The sequence below is a fragment of the Blastomyces gilchristii genome, assembly GCF_000003855.2.
Source record: "Blastomyces gilchristii SLH14081 genomic scaffold supercont1.5, whole genome shotgun sequence".
NCBI lineage: Eukaryota > Fungi > Ascomycota > Eurotiomycetes > Onygenales > Ajellomycetaceae > Blastomyces > Blastomyces gilchristii.
Genome location: NW_003101678.1, coordinates 2,861,225 through 2,883,603, shown reverse-complemented (window position 1 = coordinate 2,883,603; position 22,379 = coordinate 2,861,225). Strand labels below are relative to the sequence as shown.

At 46.6% G+C, this 22,379-nt stretch overlaps 9 protein-coding genes across 11 annotated transcripts; 5 read left to right on the top strand and 4 right to left on the bottom strand.

Moving 5' to 3' along the window:
- Positions 1 to 81: 81 nt before the first annotated feature.
- On the top strand, positions 82 to 2,010 carry BDBG_03529 (geranylgeranyl transferase type-2 subunit beta). Its single transcript, XM_031721288.1, has 4 exons — positions 82 to 178; positions 244 to 354; positions 423 to 1,041; positions 1,145 to 2,010. Exons 1-4 carry the CDS (start codon positions 170 to 172, stop codon positions 1,513 to 1,515), a joined length of 1,110 nt encoding a protein of 369 aa, XP_031577792.1. The 5' UTR covers positions 82 to 169; the 3' UTR covers positions 1,516 to 2,010.
- A 1,117-nt stretch (positions 2,011 to 3,127) lies between these two features.
- On the top strand, positions 3,128 to 6,118 carry BDBG_03528 (GTPase activating protein; the record flags this gene model as incomplete). The annotated part of the gene is made up of 4 exons (XM_002626318.1): positions 3,128 to 3,166; positions 3,281 to 4,915; positions 4,998 to 5,939; positions 6,056 to 6,118. 4 exons carry the CDS (start codon positions 3,128 to 3,130, stop codon positions 6,116 to 6,118), a joined length of 2,679 nt encoding a protein of 892 aa, XP_002626364.1.
- A 428-nt stretch (positions 6,119 to 6,546) lies between these two features.
- BDBG_03527 lies at positions 6,547 to 9,641 on the bottom strand. 2 transcript variants are annotated; one of them, XM_031721287.1, is made up of 4 exons: positions 9,138 to 9,641; positions 8,168 to 9,025; positions 7,920 to 8,084; positions 6,903 to 7,836 (listed from the first exon to the last, which is right to left on the bottom strand). In XM_031721287.1, exons 2-4 carry the CDS (start codon positions 8,857 to 8,859, stop codon positions 7,419 to 7,421), a joined length of 1,275 nt encoding a protein of 424 aa, XP_031577791.1. In that variant the 5' UTR covers positions 8,860 to 9,025; positions 9,138 to 9,641; the 3' UTR covers positions 6,903 to 7,418. The 2 variants fall into 2 exon arrangements, with proteins under 2 accessions (XP_002626363.1, XP_031577791.1); XM_002626317.2 differs by having other exon boundaries at positions 6,547 to 7,836; positions 8,168 to 9,641.
- A 20-nt stretch (positions 9,642 to 9,661) lies between these two features.
- On the bottom strand, positions 9,662 to 10,670 carry BDBG_03526 (sister chromatid cohesion protein Ctf8). Its single transcript, XM_002626316.2, has one exon. It carries the CDS (start codon positions 10,469 to 10,471, stop codon positions 9,887 to 9,889), a length of 585 nt encoding a protein of 194 aa, XP_002626362.1. The 5' UTR covers positions 10,472 to 10,670; the 3' UTR covers positions 9,662 to 9,886.
- Positions 10,671 to 10,783: 113 nt separating this feature from the next.
- Positions 10,784 to 14,266, bottom strand: BDBG_03524 (uncharacterized protein). Its single transcript, XM_031721286.1, has one exon. It carries the CDS (start codon positions 13,897 to 13,899, stop codon positions 13,303 to 13,305), a length of 597 nt encoding a protein of 198 aa, XP_031577790.1. The 5' UTR covers positions 13,900 to 14,266; the 3' UTR covers positions 10,784 to 13,302.
- BDBG_03525 (uncharacterized protein) lies at positions 11,761 to 13,048 on the top strand. The gene is made up of 2 exons (XM_002626315.2): positions 11,761 to 11,778; positions 11,846 to 13,048. Exon 2 carries the CDS (start codon positions 11,867 to 11,869, stop codon positions 12,620 to 12,622), a length of 756 nt encoding a protein of 251 aa, XP_002626361.1. The 5' UTR covers positions 11,761 to 11,778; positions 11,846 to 11,866; the 3' UTR covers positions 12,623 to 13,048.
- BDBG_03523 lies at positions 14,254 to 18,108 on the top strand. 2 transcript variants are annotated; one of them, XM_002626313.2, is made up of 4 exons: positions 14,254 to 15,095; positions 15,191 to 15,422; positions 15,570 to 15,954; positions 16,082 to 18,108. In XM_002626313.2, the coding sequence occupies exons 1-4, from the start codon at positions 14,932 to 14,934 to the stop codon at positions 16,294 to 16,296; spliced, it is 996 nt and encodes a 331-aa protein (XP_002626359.1). In that variant the 5' UTR covers positions 14,254 to 14,931; the 3' UTR covers positions 16,297 to 18,108. The 2 variants fall into 2 exon arrangements, with proteins under 2 accessions (XP_002626359.1, XP_031577789.1); XM_031721285.1 differs by having other exon boundaries at positions 15,191 to 15,506.
- On the bottom strand, positions 15,731 to 19,904 carry BDBG_03522 (uncharacterized protein). The gene is made up of 8 exons (XM_031721284.1): positions 19,663 to 19,904; positions 19,477 to 19,599; positions 19,333 to 19,413; positions 19,116 to 19,269; positions 18,921 to 19,033; positions 18,514 to 18,845; positions 18,031 to 18,441; positions 15,731 to 17,960 (listed from the first exon to the last, which is right to left on the bottom strand). The coding sequence occupies exons 1-8, from the start codon at positions 19,744 to 19,746 to the stop codon at positions 17,195 to 17,197; spliced, it is 2,064 nt and encodes a 687-aa protein (XP_031577788.1). The 5' UTR covers positions 19,747 to 19,904; the 3' UTR covers positions 15,731 to 17,194.
- Positions 19,136 to 21,718, top strand: BDBG_03521 (iron-binding protein iscA). Its single transcript, XM_002626311.2, has 4 exons — positions 19,136 to 19,288; positions 19,348 to 19,448; positions 19,596 to 21,107; positions 21,198 to 21,718. Exons 3-4 carry the CDS (start codon positions 20,315 to 20,317, stop codon positions 21,233 to 21,235), a joined length of 831 nt encoding a protein of 276 aa, XP_002626357.1. The 5' UTR covers positions 19,136 to 19,288; positions 19,348 to 19,448; positions 19,596 to 20,314; the 3' UTR covers positions 21,236 to 21,718.
- Positions 21,719 to 22,379: the final 661 nt, after the last annotated feature.

Here is a 22,379-nt window from a genome sequence, read left to right as displayed (position 1 = left end):
CGTCGCGGAGGACAGTCACGTGCTGATAGCGAGTTGCGGCTGGCCGATAAGGGAGAGTCAACTGCTGGCAATTTCCTCCTGCTTGTTCCCATCCACTGGATCTATATCTATATAGTATGTCAGGGTTAATATATACAGAATATACCGGATATTAAATTATATATTTATCATGGCAAGTGTAGGTTTTCCCTAATTTTCCTCACCTCGCGTCTTCCAGCTAACCTCGAAATGGTTTTTGACTAGCATGGAGTCCCACGTTATGACACTTCCAGACAAAGGACGGAGGGAGCGCGGCAGAAAGAGCTCCAGAAGATACGGGCATATAATGAACTTGTCCGGATCGTGAATTCACAGGTAAACGCTCACTTGATTGTAGATACGGAAGACAATGCATAACCAAACATACTGACACTGTCAACTAGAGAGCAGAGCGCAATTTCAGTACAGAGGCCTTGAACAAAACTTCAGAACTGCTCACTACCAATCCAGAATATTATACGATATGGAATACGCGGCGCCTAATACTGCAGCATCAGTTTTCTATGGCTACGTCTTCTACAGATGGAGGAAATAGCGATGACCAAATCAGGAACATTATCAAATCCGATCTTCAATTTCTGTTCCCCCTTCTTCGGGGGTATCCCAAGTGCTACTGGATCTGGAATCACCGCCTCTGGGATCTAGAGCAAACCACGCTCCTGCTTCCGGCTTCTGTCTCCCGTAGTTTCTGGCAGGAGGAACTTGCGCTCGTGGGCAAAATGCTCAGCCTGGATAGTAGGAACTTCCACGGTTGGGGATACCGTCGACAAGTCATATCGGCACTCGAAGAGTTGGCTTCCAACGATGATGCAAAAGAAGGTAAAAATGACAGCGCACCGGCACCGAAAAGCATGGTAAAGGCTGAACTCGACTACACAACCAAGATGATTGGTACTAATCTATCCAATTTCTCCGCCTGGCATAATCGAACGCAACTTATTTTACGGCTGCTGGATGAACAGGCAGCTAGCAGTGAGGAACGGCAGAGGATGTTGGATAATGGTAAGCCAATCTACTCATCGAACGAACTGGGTTTATACAATTCATTAGATTGCGTTGATTATTAACACGGGACACCACTCAACCCTTCTTGTGGGACACTTAGAGCTGAAATTGATCCATCGGGCTTTAATCGATCCATATGACCAGTCGCTGTGGTTCTACCACCAGAATCTGATGTGCACTTTTGACCCACCGCTGGCTTCGGGAACGATGGCACCAAATCTTACGGATGCTGAGCGGTTAAAATATCTTGAGAACGAGGTTGAGGCTATTACTGAGATGTTGGACGGAGAGGAAGACTGCAAGTGGATTTATCAGGCTCTCATTAACTGTGGCGCGATTATTTCTCGCGTCGAAGGGGGGATGTCGACGGAAATGAAACAGCGAATTTCTAGATGGGTATGTGAGCTAAAAAGGCTTGACCCACTGAGGCAAGGGAGGTGGCTGGATCTGGAGGCCTCATTGAGCCTGTAAAAGCGGCGATGTTTCATGATACACCAAAACACACAAGGTAACTACTGTACATACATTCCACTGCATCTCCGCTGGATGGAATGCGTGGTATTGGATTTATTTATTTATTTTTTTTTTTAAAAAAAAAGTTTTAGACGTGTGTTTCATGGGCCGAATAAATTGATAATCTGCATCTAGGTGCAATGTATGTCCAGTGTTGAAGATTTAAGTTTCCGGGCCGCCGGATCCAATCAAAACCAAACCAATAGTTAACCAACAGCTTTGGGACACCTCTAGATTGTTGTTATGTGTGCGCATTTGTATACATTCTCCTATTATCCAGACTGGACAATTGTTCGACCTTTGGGGACAAAGAGAGCGGCAACAAGGCCAAACAGATGTACTCGATCTCCAACTGTTGGTAGTGGTTAAGTAAACTCACTCACTCACTCACTCACTCACACAAATACACACACACATGCAGTTGTTTCAATATAATAATAAAATAGGTTAGCCAACATTATCTTGCCGGTTGAGGCTCCGAGGAATCTGATGCATGTTCCCGATCGAGTAAATTGCAGCGTGGGCGCCTTGTGAAAGATACATATATATATATATATATATATACCCGCCCCTGGATAACTACCAGTTTAGAGGTACACACACTTGGGCAATCTGATTTTCGAAAAAACAGACGAAGTAAACGTACAGCATGGGTATATTTTGACAGAGACACAGTTTCAAAACAATAATATATCGCGAGGCGACCAGGACTTCGGCTTCAACAGGTGGCCAATATCGTAAGACCAAGCCTCTCTCAGACTAGGCCATTGTTCCTTAATTGCAGATGTTTCAAGATGCCTCCGTCCCTCGTCGTCACTCTCCCGCCATACGATACGCTGAAGACACAGTAGTAGTAAGTTAGCTAGTAGAACAATGGATGGTTTGACTGCTGCTCTGTCGTAAGTCAAGTCGAGTTGGAGAAAACGCCGCCGCCGCCGCCGCCGCCGCTGCTGCTGCTGCTGCTGCAATGTTCCAACACCCAACATCAACAACTCCTCACCACCACCACCACACAACAGTCTATCTAAATAGTCTAATAACCACGTCGTTCCATTTCAAGCACCGTGCCTGGCGATCTTCGCTTCTTCTGCTGCTTTTCTTTTTTGTGCTCATCCCATTTCTTCTTCTTCTTCTTCTTCTTCTTCTTCTTCTTCTTCTTCTTCTTCTTCTTCTTCTTCTTCTTCTTCTTCTTCTTCTTCTTCTTCTTCTTCTTCCTTTCTGTGTTCACTTCCCTCTTGACTGATCTGATTGATTGATTATTGCTGAAACGCAATTTCTCGAAAGCACCGCCCGCCTTGTGCAGTATTTAAAATAAATAGTACCCGAAGGCTATTTTTTGGGTTGTTCTCATACGCAAACCAACCATTCCATTCCTCCTTAATATACCTGTCCATGTGGAGTTAATTTTAGTTCATCTTTCTTACCCCATCCCATCCGCTGTGCTAAGAATTTAATTTATCCAATCTGGTCGAAACAAAACTGTCTATGGACTCCGCCTTCTCTACTTCTTAGCAAGGCTTAAATATTGTGAACGACCGACATCTGCTACACTACATGCACACGACCAGCCATGGTATCCAGCAGCGCGGAGAATACGGACTATGAAGCTGTGGGCTACAATTCCCCCTCTCTCTCCCTCCCAATTGCCCGTTTATCCGTTTATGCTCCTGTTAAACAACTAAAATAGAATAGAATAATTGCTCATTATAATATTCGTCTGTAGGATGCCTTCGAAGACGCACAAGATACTGCTGCACAACGTCCCGAATCCCCTATTCCCCAAAGCGCTACCCGCTCTCTAACCGACCGTCGACCTTCCAATGGATCTCTGACCACCCCGCGCGCCACCACCCACCCTCCCTTGCCCATACCAGAGATGAAACCGAGTGGCCAGGATGATACGCTCTCACCAGTATCTCCTGTGGGAGGTGACGAGACCCCGAAGAAACAGAAACCTGCAAAATCACCCCTATTAACTGCTCACCGCCTCTCCACAACGTCTCTCGATGAAATCAATTTAGCTGCGCCAAAGGAAGGGGACGAGGACGAGAAAACGCAACAGCCATCCTCAGACTCGTCAACTGGCCCTCCCCCCCTTCCCTCGAGAGACTCCCAGAAGCAAACTGGCCGCCTACAAGGTTTCTCCGCTTCCCTCCCGTCCGTACCGTGGGGACCCCCGCCATCAACCAAACATCAACCACCCACAACCCAATTAGCGAATCCACCCCAACCCTCCCGGAAACTTACTAGTCCGTTTTCCTGGCTTTCGCGGGCTAGTACGGGCGGTAAAGATGTAAAACCCTCCTCCGGATCTGTGGATAGCCGGAGAAACACAGCGGCTTCGATATCGACAGTGGGTAGCAATCCTGAGTTGCTGGCCCGGTTACAGGAAGGCAGTGATGGGGATTCCGCGAGCCTGGATTCGAGGAGGCAATTGCGGAACAGCTTGAGAGACCAATTCAAGCAGCTAAGGATGCGGAACGAGGGTGTTTCTGATGAAGCAGCTAGTGTCACCTCTGGCCAGGATGATGGCCGAACCAGCGTCATTGGGAGTCCAGCAAGCGGATCGGATAGGGGTGAAACTGGGCTTGCTGCTCCATCTGCTTCATCCCCTGTGGCAACATCCCCAGGTCTACCTCCAACCGTCAATCCGAACCTAGCTCCTGGCACCGTCTCTGGTATATCCTCCTCCGCAACCGATGCCTCGGCTCCTGTTGATTGGGAGCTATGGCAACATATCGTCAACCTGGGGCCGGAGGCCCTTAAAGGATCCAATGCCGAAGAGTTGAATGCTGCTATCAAGAGAGGTATTCCGCAAACGATCCGTGGAGTTATTTGGCAAGTTCTTGCGGACAGTAGAAATCCCGAATTGGAGGATGTGTATAGAGAACTCCTAGCACGGGGCACGGAAAAGGATCGAGATCGCTACTGGAGCATCAGCTCTGCCATAACTCTTAACGGCCAAGGGAATGGAGTGTCCAAGGATAAAGAGAAGGAATCACTCGCCTCTTCCCGGTCCTCAGTTGATTCCGGCCGTTCGAGTCCCACAGCTAACTCAACCAATGGCGTCGTCTCTCCCCTTTCAATACCGGAAAAGGATTCGGAAACGGTATTAAAAGCACAGGCAAGTCTCGAAGCCGCTCGGAAGAAAAAATCAAAGGAGGATGCCATCGCTCTTCAGAAACTGGAGAAGGCTATCAGGCGGGACCTGGGGTCGAGGACAAGTTACTCGAAATACTTCTTATCACAGCGCAACCAGGATGGTTTGTTTGGACTCTGCAAAGCCTATGCACTATACGATGAAGGGGTGGGCTATGCTCAAGGGATGAACTTCATTGTTATGCCTTTATTATTTAATGTAAGTGCTCATTGGTTTTCATTCCGGCGAGGTATGATTTGTGACGTATTATCATTCTAACATGGGATAATAACAAAACTAGATGGATGAGGGTGAAGCATTTACTCTTTTGGTTAAGTTAATGAACAAGTACCGCTTACGAGATATGTTCATCCAAGACATGCCAGGGCTTCACATGCGCCTGTACCAGTTCGAGCGCTTACTAGAGGATCTGGAACCTGCCCTGGCTTGTCATCTACGTCGACGTGGAGTTACTCCCCAGCTCTATGCGACGCAGTGGTTTCTGACATTGTTTGCATACCGATTCCCGCTACAACTTGTCCTCCGCATCTATGATTTGATCTTCGAAGAAGGGCTAGAGCCCACAATCCTCAGATTCGCTGTCGCGATCATGCAGCGGAATACCGAGGCATTGCTGGAGATGAACGATATGACTTCGCTGACTAATTTCCTAAAAGAAAAATTATTCGACGTCTATATCGACCAACAACCTTCTGCAAGTTCGATTCTCGAGTCCGGTTTCTTCGGCAGCTCTGGTTCCTCGGACAAAGAGGTCTATCGTGCTGATCTTATGGTCCAAGATGCATGCGCTGTCAAGCTTTCGAATGACATGATCAAAACGTATACTGCAGAGTGGGAAGAGAAGGTCCGCGTGGAAAAGGAACAGGCTGCTGAGCTTGAAGGGTTAAGACACACTGTCGCAACACAGGCTGCTCGCATCCGCTTGCTTGAAGAGCGCGCGGAGAAGTCGGACACAGAACATGTGCAGCTTGCGTCCGAACTAGTTCGCCTCAAGGTGGAGAATGAGGAGCTCAGGGATGCCAATGAAAGTTACAAGGTTGAGGTTCAGGAGCTGAAGATTGTTATTGACCGACAACCTGCCGAGTTGGAAGAAACGCTGAGGACCGAGATGGATCGGATTATGAAGCGGAATATTGAGGTGCAGAACGAGAATAGGGCGATGGAGGAGCAAATGGCTGAGATGGAGAAGGATCTGGTTGATACGAAACTGAAGTGGGCGGAGGTAAGAAATCCCTCTTTTTCCCCCGCCTTTCATTCAATTTTTTTTTCTTTCATTCTTTTACTTTAGTTTCTTGTTCTTCTTTCCTACTAACCAGCTATACACATTTATTGTTGTAGATGTCCGAAGAACATGAAAGCCTCAAGCAAAAGTGGGTTGACCTACGAAAGGCCCTTGGTTAATAACGGGGAAACCGAAAGTCAAATATCTAGTCCCCCTACCCTACCCCTTCCCTCCCTCCTTAGCGATACCACTTGCATTGTACCCAAACTTTCTCATTTTATTACCCTTTGCACATCCACCACGGCTTCATAATTTTGCATCCTATCAACCGTCAACACAAATACATACGTTCATAGATAACAGTAACAAATACCTGCTTCCATCTGCAACACCACCGCGTCACACCAACCACAACAACCATGAGCTACGCAGAATCGCTGACCATTGCACGGTACCGGTACGAATTATTCCAACATGTGTGCATTTCTTCAGAATATTTTTTGAACAATCAATTGTTAAGACTTCCCAGTCTTCTCCGGGTTTTGCTCCTCATTCCTCCTTCTTTCCCATACCATGTTAACACTTTTTTAATGATGTCTTGCAATGCGATCCTTATGCTCTTCCTTCTTGGTTCTTTTATGTTTAAAGCCGAGTCTGGATTTTTTCCTGTCTGCCTTTTGCCGTCTCCAAATAATTACGGAAGTAGCGGGGCCCGTTGGATGCGTTGGATCGATCTACTTACGCACTCGGTACATTACCTTCTCAACTGAACACCCACCACACCCTTACAGGTAGCCCATCAGCGATTTTTATTTTCTTCACTGCCATGTAGTTTTGTATGCTTGTATGTTATTCTACGTTCGTCTATGTCATGTCATCCATCCATCCATCCTGTTTCTACTTCTTCAAGTGCTTTCCTTCTTTCAATTCGACTCTCCTTTTTTTTTTTTTTTTTTTTTTTTTTTTTTGTTATCTACAGTGTCTTGCTTATATCTCCCTACATTCGTTCTCCTCTATGATATTAGTAACTTGCTATTTGAAAGATTTTTGAGACGGAGTATTCATGCCGTATGTTCCTCTTTTATTTTCCTCTTTGTATTTCTCTGTACAGGCGCTTCTCTGCGCTTCTCTGCGCTTGTCCTACGACTTACTGCATGCACTATTCGGCAGCCACGTTCGGTCATGCACACCGTCGTGCATAAGCGGGGATATGGGGCCAGTGTTGCCCTCAATGACACCACCTAGATGCAGATGGAAGAATTGAGAAAAGGGGATTCGAAGAGAGGAGGTTAAATAAACACTTATCGGAGTTGGAAATACAGTACCATGATGCTCTTGCTCTTGTCTCTAGATTTCCAAGACAGCTCGTACATTTATTCCCTACCGATCGTTCCTTCGCAAACCACTCGCTGTTTCTACGGAACCCACAACCAACAAGGACACACACGTGAAAAGCTGAAAATCGAAAATTGACCCTACTCAAAGGTTCCCTCTAGCCGCCTGCTCCCTCTCAAATGCCTCAAACAAGCTCTTAAAATTCCCCGCACCAAACCCATCAAAATTATTCCGCTGAATCACCTCCAAAAACACCGTCGGCCGATCCACCACATGCTTCGTGAATATCTGCAGTAGGTACCCTTGCTCGTCGAAATCTATCAAGATGTTCAGCGCCTGCAGTGAATCTATGCTTTCTTTGATGACTAGGCTTCCCCCTTTATTGCCGTCCGTGTTCCCGGCACCGATGGCAGCGAGGCGAGTGCGCATCGCATCATAATATGTTGTGGGCACGGATAGAAACTCTACGCCCCTTTTGCGCAAATTGGTTACAGTGCTGATGATGTCGTGGGTGCGGAAGGCGATATGTTGCACCCCTGAGCCGTTGTAGTAGTCGACGAATCTGTGGATATTAATATATTGATACTCATTTTTGCCTATGGATGAAATGGATATTGGATATTATTGGGCATGATTTTTTCTTACTCTTCAATTTGTGATTTCTTCTTGCCCACTGCTGGCTCGTTCAGGGGCATTTTGATGACTTCGTTAGGTGATGCGACGACGATGGAGCGCATGGCGGAATAGTCGGAGCACATGGTTTTATCGTCGACGGTCCAGTACCGGTGGAAGTCAAGACAGTCTTCGTAGCTAATATATCCGGTTAGCTGCCGCGTTCTGTCCTTTTCGCTCTCCTCAAAACTAAACTGATATATATTGGGATTTCATCGTACAATTTCACTGCCTTGTCCAGCCCATTCCACGGCTGATTCCCAACACAGTGGTCAATTTCAATAAACTCAACAGCAGGCAAGAGCTCGTTGATCGCGTCCCCCTTTTCCACTTGCACATATCCAGGCATGAAGCATCCCCTATAGCGGTCCCTGTTAACCAGGGTATGTGTCGTGTCCCCATACGATTTGATCGTAGCCAGCTCTATCTTCCCACTCCCGGGCTCCTCGCCCCGGATGATCGTAGGTCTCAGCACAGAAACCGCGCCATGAGCCACAGCCCTCTCCCACTTGGACCTAACGTTCGCATTGACCTGAAAAGCAACATCCTTTACCCCGTCCCCATGCTTTTCCAAATGAGCATGGATTTCATCAAGCAAGACTTTCTCCTCGTCGGAGATCCCAAAGCTGCTTGTTTCATCCTCTGCCAATTTCCCGCAGACGGGAGAGGTCATGACAAAAGTAGCACTGCCATTCGAGATGACATATGAGGCCACGGTGCGCGATCCTGTCTCCGGGCCGCGATATGCGATTTGGTTAAAGCCCAGGCGAGTGATGAAATATGACGCTGCCTGTTTCGCATTCCCCACGTACCAAGTGATATGGTCGAAACCGTAGTACTCCGGACCCAATATGGAGGGAAAAATTTCACCATTTTCGGTGCCTGTGGTATCGAAACTCAGGGAGCGGGTCATTTTTGGGAGAGAATTGTATTTTCAAAAAAGGGTATTTTTATTTTATTTTATTCTTTTTTCTTGATAGAGGTATCTATTGCGGCACAATTGGGAAGATCAATGTCACTAGAACTTCGACCGGATGTGTTCGGGAACACCCCTCGTTTTATGGACGGATTAAAGCGGGCTTTTGGGATGGTAGGTATGATGGCGGGATTGGTGTCAATAGGAACTGCGAAGAACACGAGGCATATCTAGGAATTTTCATTTGAGAAAATGCAGGGGAGGAAACCATGCACATGCCTAATATAGACAGAACATTCATTGAATGTAGGCGCAAGTTTTCTTTTTGGATATTTCGCGAAGCTCAAGCCAGCAAAGCTGCTAAATGAAATGCCGGGGCTGTTGTGAAGACGCTGAGAGAAGGATGCCCGGATCTCTCCTTCAACAAACCTCGTACATGCATATCCAGCCCTGCAAGTTTGAAAATGTTCAGTATATAGTGGTATAGCGATTCCTTCTGTCCTACACTCGCAAACTTTGTTCAAAGGAAGCGAGGTTGACGATTGAGAAAGTCAAAACCTTCGCGCTTACAAACATTCCAGCCAGCTCGGGTGGGCGTTTGTTGCAGCCATCCACGACACATATCAACCAAACAGCCCTGTTTTATGTATGAATAGACCCTCTTGCAAATCTTTTCTTCACCCACTGCAGGACTAGGTTATTCTTCCTGGCCTGAAAGAGCGGTGAGCGGTGAGAATTAGATTGTCGCAAATGAGATTGCATTGCATTCTGGTCCGGACATGAATCTGTTGGGCAGGTTTTATTGGAAAGGAAACAGGTTGAATTGAGGGATTCGGAGAAAAGAACTATATTTGTATATACATACAGGTTGTAGCACACTTAAAAAAAAAAACGAATCGTCATGCATATAAGTAACACTGCACATAAAGATTGCCGCCTGGGGACCGCTATGAATGTAACCTGAGCATCGTAATCATAATCATCACCATCATCTACCCTGAACAAACCCGTCCGCTACCGTAGCCTACTCATCTGAAGAAACCGGCTCCGGCCTTGACGAGAATATGATCTTGTGCCTGATCACATCGACAATCTCCAATTCATCACAGCTATCACATTCCTCATCATCTGAACACTCAGCATCCAATATCCCCTCCGCCCGCAATCTTGCCTTCGTCCTCCTCCCCTTCATGCCGCCTGCCGTGCTCTCCTGACTCGTCTCCTCAACCCGTTGGATAGCCGCCAAGGGCCTCGGAAGTTTCTTGACCTCCCCTGTAAGCCGCTGGTGCCGGCCGACGTATAGATAGACACGCTTCATCCAGGAGCTATCATTTGGATCATTGTCTGCGGCGTCATTGTAGTCCGGGAATATCAGGCGGCCAATGGGTGTCCTATACTGCTTTGGCGAATCGGCGAGTCCGCTGGACTCAAGATCCATGTTGAGGGTATCTGAGTCATTGGCCGCACATGGGTCTGGTAGGTTTATTGTGCCCTGCATCTCTAGTATTGCGAGTCCAGAAGGTGTTTGGAGGAGTTGTGGGAGCGGGTTGTTGGGCTTCTCTGACTTCGCGCCTCGTTCAGATGGCGGATGAAGGCGAACTGTTGGCATGGTGTGTAATTGATATGAGGATATATTGATATGAGGATATACGACACGAAGCCCCGGTTTTATGGAGAAAGAAGTAGAGTAGCTTATTCTGCTGCTGGTATCCTTAGGGATCTTATCTCTCGATATATGACGACGCAGTGTTTTTCTTCTTCCTGTGCTCGAAATGAACAAGATATCTCGGGACTTTTTCGTAGTTTAGATCTATGACGTCGACTTGTGCCAAACTGAAAAGTTTCGGAGATCTGCCAAGACTAACCAACTAACTACCGAGGTAAGATATTCAAGACCGACCTGGGTCGCTTGGAAGGATTATGGAGTACTTATTGCAGAATACACAATTAATTGATATACTTTGAATATACGGAAGTACAATTGCAATAATGGATAGGTAAAGGATCTGATCATACCCTTTGTATTAAAAAATAGTGGACATGTATAAATAAGACAGGCAGTCACAATGAATCTGCCCCGGGAAGCATTGGAAGATTCGCACCTTGAATTGGAGGGACAGGAGTAACTAAAACACCCCAAATCCACTAAGATCATCAAAGCATCTCATAGATAATGTTCTTTAGTTTTAGAAAGACAGCAACCTAAATATAACCTAGCTGCCACAGGAATGAAGAACACCCTCACAGAGAAATCCAGTCAGACAAGTTAACACCCCTTGGTCTGGAGGCGAGAGGTTTTGTAGTCAAGAGAGAGAATATGGATATAGCTCCTTGAACAAAATGCTGCTTACTGAAAATGAATTATGGGTCTATATCACAGAATATTTTTCTTCACTTCAGGTTCCCAGGTCTTTTGTGTCAAAAAAACAGTTGTTCGCCTTTCAAATATCAACAAATGAAAGTCATTCAAATTTAATTCAGTAGTACCCTTCTCTTTCGCTAGACTTTCGTTTTTGGAATTGGAGCCTCCCAGCCCTTGTTTCTTGAGAAGCGGCGGGTCGGTCAGAAAGGGCGAATACAATCTTCAGTGATTAAGCAAGGGTTAGATCAGAAAAACAGCAAACATGGCCCTCCAACCTCTACTACTCTTTAACAGCCGCCTTATGAGCCATCGAAAGGCAGAGCTATCCAAAGAATTCGACTCTGTAAATTTCCTGAACCTTCTTCTATCACGGGCGAGATATGGGCCTTAGGCATCCATTAATAGAACCAGAAGGAAACATCCAGATACAACGCGGCGTTCTTGGATTGAATATCAGACATTGCCTATAAAGTAGGCAAGGCTTTCCTCCCACCTCCCCAATTTTCAAGCTCTGAGCCACGGCTCTTGTGTGCTCGGGAACAGTCAAGTTTAAGGTACGGGGACAGGTCCCATGGGCATTATATCAGGTTGCAGAAGCTAACGGCGAATATTGATATGCAGTTTCCCATAGCCCAGAATTAAATGGGCAGCGTTCGAACCCAACTTAACAACCTCAACACCAACCCTTCGACCGCTGTAAATCGCTCCCATCATCGCCGGACTGAAGACGCCAACGCGGCAATCATGAGCCATACGGCATCTCAAACATGGTTGTCAACCGAAACAAGAGAATTCGAAGCCTGGGTGAGGGTCCGGAATACGATGATGTACGTCGCGCCAAAATCCCCCTTTACGCCAAGGACCTTTGGGGCATGGATTTCCCATAGGCTCGCGTGGATGGAGGAGAAGCATAGTCGTCTTTTATGCCAAGCTCTCAGAAGAGCGATTGAAAGGGGACGGTGCGAGCCGGTCCAAGTGGGTCCGGTCCTTGGAGGAAAGAAGTTACCAGACGGGCTGGCCTTGGTTCTCGCCAGAGAGACCATTTGGGTGCCTCGGAGGGCCTATCCCAGTATTCGTGACTTGGCACCTTGGCCCAGCTACGAGGAGTTCAAGCACGAGGGCGATGACCGGAGCAAATCTGGCTATTGTCGATTTCCTCCATTGCCCCGTGGCCATGGGAACGAGACCGTCAACTGGAAACAGCGCATGCCAGTAAAGCAGCATCGATTCGACGAAGTCGGCCGACCGGCCTTAGGCGCAGGGAGTGTCCGCCTTCAGTATCTTGAAGGTGAGATCCTGAGGCTTGTTGGTAACCCGTTATTGGCCGAACTGGGCTGGTTGAAACGGTCATATTACTACATGGAGGAGATTGACAGTGGAGGGTTCGAATGTTTGTAGGAATGGAGGCAGAAACAGAGAACTTTTCTCAGAGCACAGAATATCTTCCTAACCTGAAGAATATCTCTCACCGCCACTCCAATATTCTGTCCGCGGAATAATAAGGAGTTGCCCTGGAATAGAACGAAAAAGACCGTAAATATCCTGTGCATTTGTTCGTTCGGATGGTGGTTTCACAGTTTGAACCTTAAGGGCCTTTTTTTCAAAACATTTTGTGAGAAGCGTTGGGAAGTTTCGACGATTTCATCTCCATTTTCTCAGCAGGGACGTCGGAAGTTTAGCAGTGTCCAGCCAGGTTTTTTGGTGAAATTTATCATGTTTACTTGCAGTAAATCAACTTATTCCGTGTTACTCCATAGCCTTCCTGGTCAGAGTGGCCTTTCCAAATAGTGTTGAAGCGCTCGACAAAGGGAACCCCATCTCAATACATCCATACCACCTCAATGATTCCACACATCTCGAAACCAAGAAAAGTACAGTGCTGTGGTCGCTGGACTCGTTAATCCTGGCCTGAGCTTCGGTTTGACATGTTCCCTAGAGGGGTCTTGTTCCATATTAATGTGCAATCCAGCCAGCTTTTTGCACGACCCGGGTGAGCCGCACCATAACAAAAATGGCTTTTGGACAAGGGCGTCTCCATTTGAAGGTATCCAAAGGATCAAAAATTCGGAAAGGGTTAATCAACCCTTCCTAGAGGGATTGCAGGCATTCTCAAGTTCCTTCAAGCCTCGAATACCATCGTCAACAGCGTTGGTGGCAACATCAGCAGGCTTGTTGAATTTCCCATAGCGTAGTTCACTTAATTCCCCCACGGTAGAACTAAGTTCTGCGAATATACGCGCAGCTTCGGCATCTGCAGCTTCAATTTCCTGTTCCATCGATGAGCAAGCTTTTCCCATCTCTGGCAGAATGGACGCCAATGTGTGCAAATCTTCGGGGGAAATTGCAGGCTCTCTTTGACCGAAAAGCTGGATATCCATCTCCATTTCTAGTTTATCGGTTTTGTCCATCCCACTTACACCGGTAAGTTGCTTTGCATTTCTCAGTTCTTCTCTTTGTCTCTCGCCTCTCTGAATTTCTCTGTCGATATTTTCCCTGACGAGATCAAGATCCTGAGAGCGGATATGTTGTAATTCTCGATATAGGACCCTTATCTGCGGGTGGGACCGGAGATGCCTGGGGAATAACTCTGTGAATTTGCTCAAAGAGATGAGGGTGGGTAGAGGAGATGGGGAGAGAAGGAAATTTGACAATATTGACACTTCGGAAGGGGCCATGATGGGTGAATGGCGAGGATAATAGTGAAATCCCAGGCAGTTCCCGAACACAACTCCAACGGGGCCGAATTTACTTCCAACTTTTATCCCAACATAAATTGTGCAGTTCAGTTCTTGATAACCAGCAATAGAACAATCCAAACGGGCATAGATCTGAAGCCCAGAAAAGAACAGATAACACCAGTTAGTATTTTATCTTAGGAAAACGTAAGAAAGCCAGTTAAATGCCTTCCTTTGAACAGTGCATTGCGTTGTTGTCTCTCCTCTCTCCTTCGCGCTCTTAGGAAGAACTTGGGGGGGGGTTGTTGGTTTGACGTTTGCTGCGGACGCTGACATAATATCCGAGTCATCAACGCGGTTTAGGGCAAAGTTACAGGGTCGTAACGCCCGATACAGGGTAGGTAACTAATACCGGCGCGCGTTGGCTACGAAAAGATTCTCAAGGGGAGCAGCAAAAGGTGAAAGAAAGGTGTACGGAGTAACTTACTCCGTAGTTATATATAATAATAATAAAGGGTCCGTCTTGTCCGTCTTGTCCTCGTTCGGTTGAATATCCAAATATCCAGACATTTCTCTCTCTGAGCCACCGCAGCAAGAAAGAAGCCACACCTCCGCTGTTGGTTTGATTCTTCCTCTGCCGGCCATCGTTCTCTCACAACAGAACTGTCAATACGAACATTTTGGAATCCTTCTTTTTGGGGTTGCCCTGCTACGTGGTGGTTGCTCCTCTTCCCGTGCTGACGTTTTCCACCCTGTTTCGTAGCTGCTTGTCTATCTGATTGAGGCATTAGTAGCGTTAACTGATCCTGTTTCTGAATTTGCAACAGTGTTTATTATTGCCTTTCATTTGTCCTTTGTCGCAGTGGTTTATTTTTTTGCTTTCGCGAGTGTGGCCAAATACCCCAGCTTGCTACGTACCCCAGTCCTTTCATCCGTTCTCGGGCTGCAGGACCCAGTATAGAAGAGGCTGTTGAGAACTGCAAAACTAGCCACTGAAGCGGGTATACTTTTGTTGCTGTACTACCTACTGTCATGGCGCCAGCAAATCACCCGATTTATCATAAAGATGAGAAGGTTTTCTGCTTCCATCATGAGATTCTCTACGAGGCGAAGATCCTTGAGGTCAGATTGACCGATCCAGATGACAGGAAAAGCCCTTACGAGTATCGGGTCCACTACAAGGGCTGGAAGAATACGTATGCACCCCTGTCTATCTTGTTTTTTTGAGATGAAGGCAGTTTTTTTGTGCCGTCTTGTCTTTCTGGATGCATAGCTAACACGAATGTGACAGGTGGGATGATTGGGTTTTACAAGACCGCTTACGCAAAGCAACTGAAGAGAACAGGGAACTTGCTGCTACGCTCCGTCGTGATGTGGAAGCTTCGATGCGGCAGCGGACTAAACAGTCGTCCGCGAAAAGGCGCCGTGGCTCTGACATGAGCTCGAATCGAAATAGCGAAGAAAGGCATTCATCCACCCCTGCCAGAGGCACCAAGCGATCAAGAGATGCGGAAATTGAAAAGGTATGTAGCCCATCTTTACCTTTCATGCTACTTAAGAGATACTGTTTCGATTTCGCTGTGAAAGTCACCCATATCATATTTTCGGTATTGCCTGGAATCAGCCAAACCAACAATTTATGTGACGTGTTGACTGATGATTTGCCACAGGAGGAACATTTTAATGCGCGCCCATCAATAAGGATAGTGATGCCTGATACTCTGAAGGCACTTCTCGTGGATGATTGGGAAAACATCACGAAGAACATGCAGCTGGTACCGCTTCCTGCAAAAGTCCCAGTGAACAAAATTCTGGATACATATTTTGAAGAGGAAAAAGTCAAGAGAACTTCACAGGCACAAGTGGATGTGCTGGAAGAAGTGTTATCTGGCGTGAGAGAATACTTCGATAAATGCCTTGGCCGACTATTGCTATACAGTTTTGAAAGAGAGCAATATCACATCCTGCAGAAGAAATGGGAATCTGCGGCCGAAGGTTTCGTGGACAAGGGACCTTGCGATGTATATGGAGCGGAACATCTAGCCAGATTATTCGGTAAGACTTTCTGTTCATTTTATCAACTAAGCTAACCCTGCGCCGCTACCAAAATATTCCAATGCTGTTTTCCAGTCTACCTATATATGCAAACTAGAACTGACACGTATTTCATTTCTTTTCACAGCCTCGTTACCTGAGCTTCTCGCGCAGACAAACCTAGGCCAAGAGTCCACAAACCGTCTGCGTGAAGAATTATCCAAGCTCGCGATATGGCTAAGTAGGAACTCTGAAAAAATGTTTGCGACCAAATATAAGAGCCCCGGCAACGAATATATCGACAAAGCAAAGGGCATTTCAAACCCGGATGCTCCCGGAACTGCGACGTCCCGCCTCTTTTAATCCTGTTCCTTATTTTATATATATATTTTTTCATACAATTTGGAATTTGCACGCTATCGCTGCGTTTTTACGGAGAGGGAACTTGCAAGTCGATGCCTCCCTAACAATGGAAGAATGACCCCTAGCATTACTCTCAATATCCTGCGTTCAAATTCCGATATGTTAGCAGGCTTTATGATCGTTTTACTGGGATGGCGAGATATGAAAACCCTAATATGTTGCATCTTGGATGTTTTGCCATTTTGTTTCGAAAGAATCCAAGCAAAGCGCGGGGAATTGTGAAAAGATGGCAGTTCGCCCAGGCACGTGTGATCAAAAGGGCACCGTGAGGCACAATTTCTATCCTTTCTTTCAACGCCCTTTTCCTAGTTTTTCAATCAGGCTTTGCTATTCACTCGATATTTTTATTTAATCCTTTACTTTCCCTTTGCTTTCCCTTCGCGTTCGCTTTGCCTTCGTATTTTTCCCCCGTGGTTTTTATTGGCGTTTTTAGGTTTATATATTATATATTCGATGCAAGATCGAGTTGTGGAAACTTCAGGGTGGCTCATTTTTTCTTTGACAACTCACGGAAGAAAACTCTCCCTCCCCTCCTTCCTTGATTTTATGTTTTTCTGTGCGAATGGACGATTTTCATTACAACAACTTTAAGTTAAATGAACATTGATCTATATTGGTATGATTGGGGCTTCAACACAATCACCCTACACAAACCAAGCGCGTAAGACAGAATTGTAAACCACAAAATAAACCCTGAGTATAACAACCGGCTTCTCATCGCAAACTTGCACATACGAGAAGACAAAATCTTAAAACCGCGAAACACGGAAAATGTAGCACTCAGTGCCAAACATGGATTGGGTGCGCACGAACGTCCCCGGACACAACGACGCAAGTCTTACTTGACTTGCTTACCACCACCACCTCCCCCTCCTCCACCGCCTACACTCGTATCCACAAGGACCGGCGTCTGCTCCGCCTTCGACACAACCACAATTCTCGCATCCTCAACCGCGCAGCGCGCAATCCGCTTCAACTCCGCTTTCCAATCCGCCTCCCTCCACTTCTCCCACAGGTTCAGCCCTTCCTGCGACCGGATGCTCAGCGTATCATACCCTTGCTTGATGATCTGGTGGACTTCGCGCGGACTGAGATTTTTCTTCTTGCCGGTGGCGAGGATTTCGGTGCTGGTGGTTGGGGAGGTGGGTGTTTGTGTTGCTGTTTTTGTGTCCTTGGGTTTATCGGCGAGGAAGAGGAGGGAGTGGAAGTGGGAGGCGACGCTGATGAGGGTGTCTATTGAGGGTGTGGCGGAGTCAGTGGAGGCTGAGAGGGCTGCTGGTGAGGAGGAGGAAAGGGAGCGTTCGTATGTATCTTTGAAGCGGGCGAGGATGGGTCCTGTCTCGACGACCTTGTAAAATAGGTCGTCATAGGACGCCGGGTCTGGGAGGAAGGTGTCGCCAGCGGATATGCAAAAGGCGATTAGATCAATCAGGGAGGTGGCGAGGTTGTGGATTTGAGGGTTTGAGGTGAGGTCCTTGGCGTAAGTCGTCATGAAACGGGTGAGGGTGAGCAGGGTCCGCCAGAGCTCGGACCAGTGATATGCGAGACGTGTTTGGTTTGAGGAGACATAAGTAAGGAGACGGAGAAGGATGGAGATTGTGTGACTGTTCAAGTCAATGAGTTAGTATATAACTGTGTTGTGGCTAAATATCCGAGGCTGGTTGGGATACGCACCAATATAAGGCGACGTCGAGTTCCCTGCGGAGGTTATGGTTAATAGTATCTATCATGATGTCGAAGATGACGGTTGCGAGGATCCTTTCTCCCTGTATCAAGGGAAGGTAAGGTGCTCGTTGGCGACAAAGCCGTATAGGGCGCTTCATCTCCTCGCTACAGATCTGTTTACATAGAAACGGCTCTTCCACGAGTATGCGAAGTGAAAACAAGGTAGTCTCCGCATAAAGAGTAACTCTTGGCGATCGATATGCATGTTGGAGGAGATACGAGGTAAGTGAGAGGAAACTTGAAAACGGTGATTCTTCAGAGCGCTTTTCTGGCATGAATGAGACAAAACTGAAAGCAAACAGCTTATTCGCATTGATGAAATCGTATATCGCAAGTAATATAGTCGCTTCGGGGCAGGGACTTTAGGTTTGTCAGAAAACCCCTGTCCTCGGTAGTACGTGTTGTAGGAGAACCAAAAAAGAATATACTTACAGAACTCCAAAGCGTGCTTTAGCCTCTTCCGGAGTCAACGGCGTCTTAGCTCTGCGACTAGGCGCCAGAACCCCAAGGCCAAAGAAGGCCAAGGTTGAACTCAAGTTCCAACCCTCAGGAAGATCATCCTGGACGGCAACGTACCCGTTCCGCAAGGCAGTGCATGTCGCACCAGCTCCATTGACTATTTTCTGAATGGTTGATTCATTTACAAAGTCATCAAGTCGTAGCTGGTACGGGTTCTGGAATTCAAACTTGTTGTAGTTTGATAGAAGCCCTAGAAGCACAAATGGTTCAAAGATTTGAGTGCGGGTATCTGAATCATGCACAAACTATAAGTAATCTGCAGTCAGCATATATGGATTAGAAGATTTGGAGCCTATATATATAAGAAGCCTTTGTCGAACCTTCATCAGGGCTGGAAAAATATCCCTATGCATAAAATAGGATATAAGACTTGTTTTATACCCGCCGCTGGTCATTGATATCGCGGCTTCAACAGCCTTAATACGGATCTCGGCTATTTCAACGTGAGGTAATCAGCCGGGTTCTTATTATATGATAAAGCATAATGATTGAGTTTTTCGCATGTAATATCATACAGGTGGCTCCATTACGTATGATCCCGTCCAGGGCAGCGACAAAGTCAGCGATAACATGGTCGACTTCGTCAATGCCAGCGAGAACAGTGATGATATCAGAACTCGGGTTGGTGTACTTCTTAGTTAAGACGCCACCTAAGAGAGTTGTCAAGGTCTGTTTTGTGAAGCTCTCAGTAAGTCTTTTTAGGCGGGTCATTCAGAATGCAGCCAGGCTAACCTCTAGAGCCTGTAGATTTGATGGAGATTTTCCAGAAGCTGCCTCCTTTACGGCCCTGGAGAACAGCTGTTGAGTGTGAAACTAGGGGTTATGTTAGTCAAGTCCTCAACGACTATGTACGTGAATATGCAAATAGGCACATACGTGGATTTGCAAGATTTCATCAGGACTGATACCGTCCAGTATCTGGCTCAGGCGGACCCTCTCCGGTGGGAGAAGAAAGAACTCTCTCCAGAAACCTTCTGACGGTTCCGCATATTCAGGATTCTGTAAATCATTTGTCAGCAGATTCGGCTACAGTGGCTATGAATAATAACAGCTGGAACATACAAGAAATAGAGTTTCGTATAGCTTGACGATCTTTGGCTGGAAGGTGTCCGGTCTGGATTGCTGCGTCAGAGGAGAAGCTTCCATGATTTTTGGGGAAGAGGATGCCCGACGGTTGTGTATTGTCAACGTCTATTAATGGTGAACGAATAAGATCCAGGGAATCGAATGGCGTTCATTATCCCCAGGAGCAGAGAATACGGGTAGTCAACGATTTTCCACACATGGATCCCGCTCAACCGCGGAGTTGGTGGTAACAAGCCTCGAAATACCCGCTTTGTCAGCATTAGCCGCGCGATAACCAACTGGCGTCATTTGTGCCACACCACCTCGCCACACACATGCCCCAGCCACCAACCAGAATGCGTTGAAACCCAACCATGCTGATTGGTGGATTTGGGCTGAAGATCATTAGTCACCCGCCCCCGGACCGTCTTATGCCGAGTCCTTCCATGCACTTTTTGTCTGATGCTGCATTTATAAGTTGAACCTAAAACCCCCTTCACTTCCCATCCCAACAAGCTGACCTCCAAGGACACATTTCTACCACAAACCAGGTCTCGTTTTCCATACTCGCTCACTCCCTTGTACCAACATCCCTTTTGGGACTGTATATACCTTATAGACTACTGCCAATTCGTCTTCTACTGCAACCATGTCGTTCTGTTCGAGTCTTCACCCTCCAGTGACATCATCTGGCCTGCTCAGATCAGTCACCACCAAGTTGGCTCGACGACGAGCATGTCTTCTTAGCCTCCGATCGTTCTCCTCGCACGGCTCATCTAATTATTCCTCGAAACGAAAATTACAGACCGCAACCGCCTATCAACCCTACTCTCTTCCAGACTCTTTTCCCCCGCCCGCCCGGAATTCGGGTAGCGCCTCTGAATCCTCAATCACTGTCAAGAATCCTGTGCTCAGCAAATGGCAATCAAAATCAAATAGTCAACCACAGCCACAACAACCTAAGAGCGATGAATCCGTCAAAGAGACGAGTGCAACCAGTTCCTCTGAAACCGAGGCCCAAAAGTCAAAACCAACATCTCCCTCATCACCATCAACCTCCGCCTCCGCCTCCGCAACTGCAACCGCCACTCCTGCAGCGCCTGCGCAATCTGAAACACCCAAAAAACCGCGCCGCGTGAGCAGACTGAAAGCCCGCAAAATCGCCATGCACATCACTCCCGAAGCTATTGTACATTTACGACGTCTAACCGACCAGCCGGATCCGAAGCTAGTTCGAGTTGGCGTAAAGAATAGAGGATGCTCAGGCTTATCTTACCATCTGGAATACGTGGATAAAGCCGCGCCATTTGATGAGGTGGTGGAGCAAGACGGAGTTAGGATCTTGATTGACAGCAAAGCTTTGTTCAGCATAATTGGTAGCGAGATGGACTGGCAGGAGGACAGCCTGGCTAGCCGGTTTGTGTTTAGGAATCCTAATATCAGTAAGTATTCTTGCTCCTCTTTCGTCTCAAGTTTCGATACAAACATGTATGTATATAGAGCCATTTTACTGACAGGTGTTGTTGCGACAGAGGACGAATGCGGCTGCGGTGAATCATTCATGGTGTAAACGCTAGTTGCAACCAAAGATTTCTCTTCTCTTACGTATTGGGATTTTGTTTTACAGGTGCATGCACGGGCGTTATATATATCTCCCGAGTGGATTAATATCCGGAAATTGGATTTGAGATCTTTTCTTTGCTGTTTTAAGTCTTATGATAGCCTTTGATATTTTTGTTTATACATATATGCACTTTTTGAATATACCCGTCTCCACTACCTGCACATCTCGTTCTAGAGAAATTCTTCCGCTCTCCCCCTTCTTATTTCTTTTCTTTATTTATTAATTGAAAGCCAAACTAACATGGTTGAGGTTCGCGACATATATATATATATATATATACGGCTAATGTGGAACAATTCTGTGGGATGGATGGTTAATCTCTTGATATTGGGAGGAGCTAGCTACGCTACTATTAGCGCAATATCATTAGTGTAGTTAACAACTAAAGCTCTTAGCTAAATTCTATATAATTTGATTTGTTGATACAGATTTACTACATATAGGATCTTGGTTATAGCACTTGATCGACTCCAGAAGTGCAACCCCATTCAAACATATCAACCGTTTCTCACTTACGGAAAAAGCTCCCAATTAGGAGGAGGGTGATACACTGCCTAATCGGTTATCTTGGCTCATCTACCTCCTCAACACCCATTGTAAGGTGGAGGAGAAGAAGAACAAGGACTAGTAGAAGAAGCCGGCTGCCACTACTCCCACTAAGGCATTGGACCATCGCCCGCGTCCGGAGAAGGATGACGATGATGGCAAAGAGGACAGGAAGTCATCTAGCACCAAATGATAGGCAATTTGATGACGTTGCACCGTCTTGAGCGCTCTGACCCAGAAGAGGCCAAGAAAGTGTATTTCTTTCAATTCATATTCCTTTACCAGCTTAACAAAGGGCTATCAGACTGTGTCAAGATGGACACTGGGTGTGTGGATATTTTCAGTTACAACTACATTGTTGTTCCGATTAATGAAAATATTCATTGGTATATGGCGATCATATGCAATTTGCCAAATTCAACCGATGAGACAACCTCCCCTGTTGATGTTTCAAGCACCAAGGAAAATGGTTCTCAGTAGGCTGACATCATCATTTTTGATTCCCTGGGAAGCCGGCGAAGTGAAACTATAAGAATTCTTCAGG

Coding starts and splice junctions, on each gene's coding strand:
- BDBG_03529 (XM_031721288.1), top strand. Junction 355..422: donor TCCGGATCGTGAATTCACAG/GTAAACGCTCAC, acceptor ACTGTCAACTAG/AGAGCAGAGCGCAATTTCAG. Junction 1,042..1,144: donor GCAGAGGATGTTGGATAATG/GTAAGCCAATCT, acceptor TGGGACACTTAG/AGCTGAAATTGATCCATCGG.
- BDBG_03527 (XM_002626317.2), bottom strand. CDS start 8,859: ATGACCCGCTCCCTGAGTTTCGATACCACAGGCACCGAAAATGGTGAA. Junction 8,085..8,167: donor CTGGACAAGGCAGTGAAATT/GTACGATGAAAT, acceptor CGGATATATTAG/CTACGAAGACTGTCTTGACT. Junction 7,837..7,919: donor AAGAAATCACAAATTGAAGA/GTAAGAAAAAAT, acceptor TAATATCCACAG/ATTCGTCGACTACTACAACG.
- BDBG_03526 (XM_002626316.2), bottom strand. CDS start 10,471: ATGCCAACAGTTCGCCTTCATCCGCCATCTGAACGAGGCGCGAAGTCA.
- BDBG_03525 (XM_002626315.2), top strand. CDS start 11,867: ATGGGCAGCGTTCGAACCCAACTTAACAACCTCAACACCAACCCTTCG.
- BDBG_03524 (XM_031721286.1), bottom strand. CDS start 13,899: ATGGCCCCTTCCGAAGTGTCAATATTGTCAAATTTCCTTCTCTCCCCA.
- BDBG_03523 (XM_031721285.1), top strand. CDS start 14,932: ATGGCGCCAGCAAATCACCCGATTTATCATAAAGATGAGAAGGTTTTC. Junction 15,096..15,190: donor TACAAGGGCTGGAAGAATAC/GTATGCACCCCT, acceptor CGAATGTGACAG/GTGGGATGATTGGGTTTTAC. Junction 15,955..16,081: donor ACATCTAGCCAGATTATTCG/GTAAGACTTTCT, acceptor TTCTTTTCACAG/CCTCGTTACCTGAGCTTCTC.
- BDBG_03522 (XM_031721284.1), bottom strand. CDS start 19,746: ATGGAAGCTTCTCCTCTGACGCAGCAATCCAGACCGGACACCTTCCAG. Junction 19,034..19,115: donor CATACGTAATGGAGCCACCT/GTATGATATTAC, acceptor ACGTTGAAATAG/CCGAGATCCGTATTAAGGCT. Junction 18,442..18,513: donor AAAGCACGCTTTGGAGTTCT/GTAAGTATATTC, acceptor ACAAACCTAAAG/TCCCTGCCCCGAAGCGACTA.
- BDBG_03521 (XM_002626311.2), top strand. CDS start 20,315: ATGTCGTTCTGTTCGAGTCTTCACCCTCCAGTGACATCATCTGGCCTG. Junction 21,108..21,197: donor GTTTAGGAATCCTAATATCA/GTAAGTATTCTT, acceptor TTGTTGCGACAG/AGGACGAATGCGGCTGCGGT.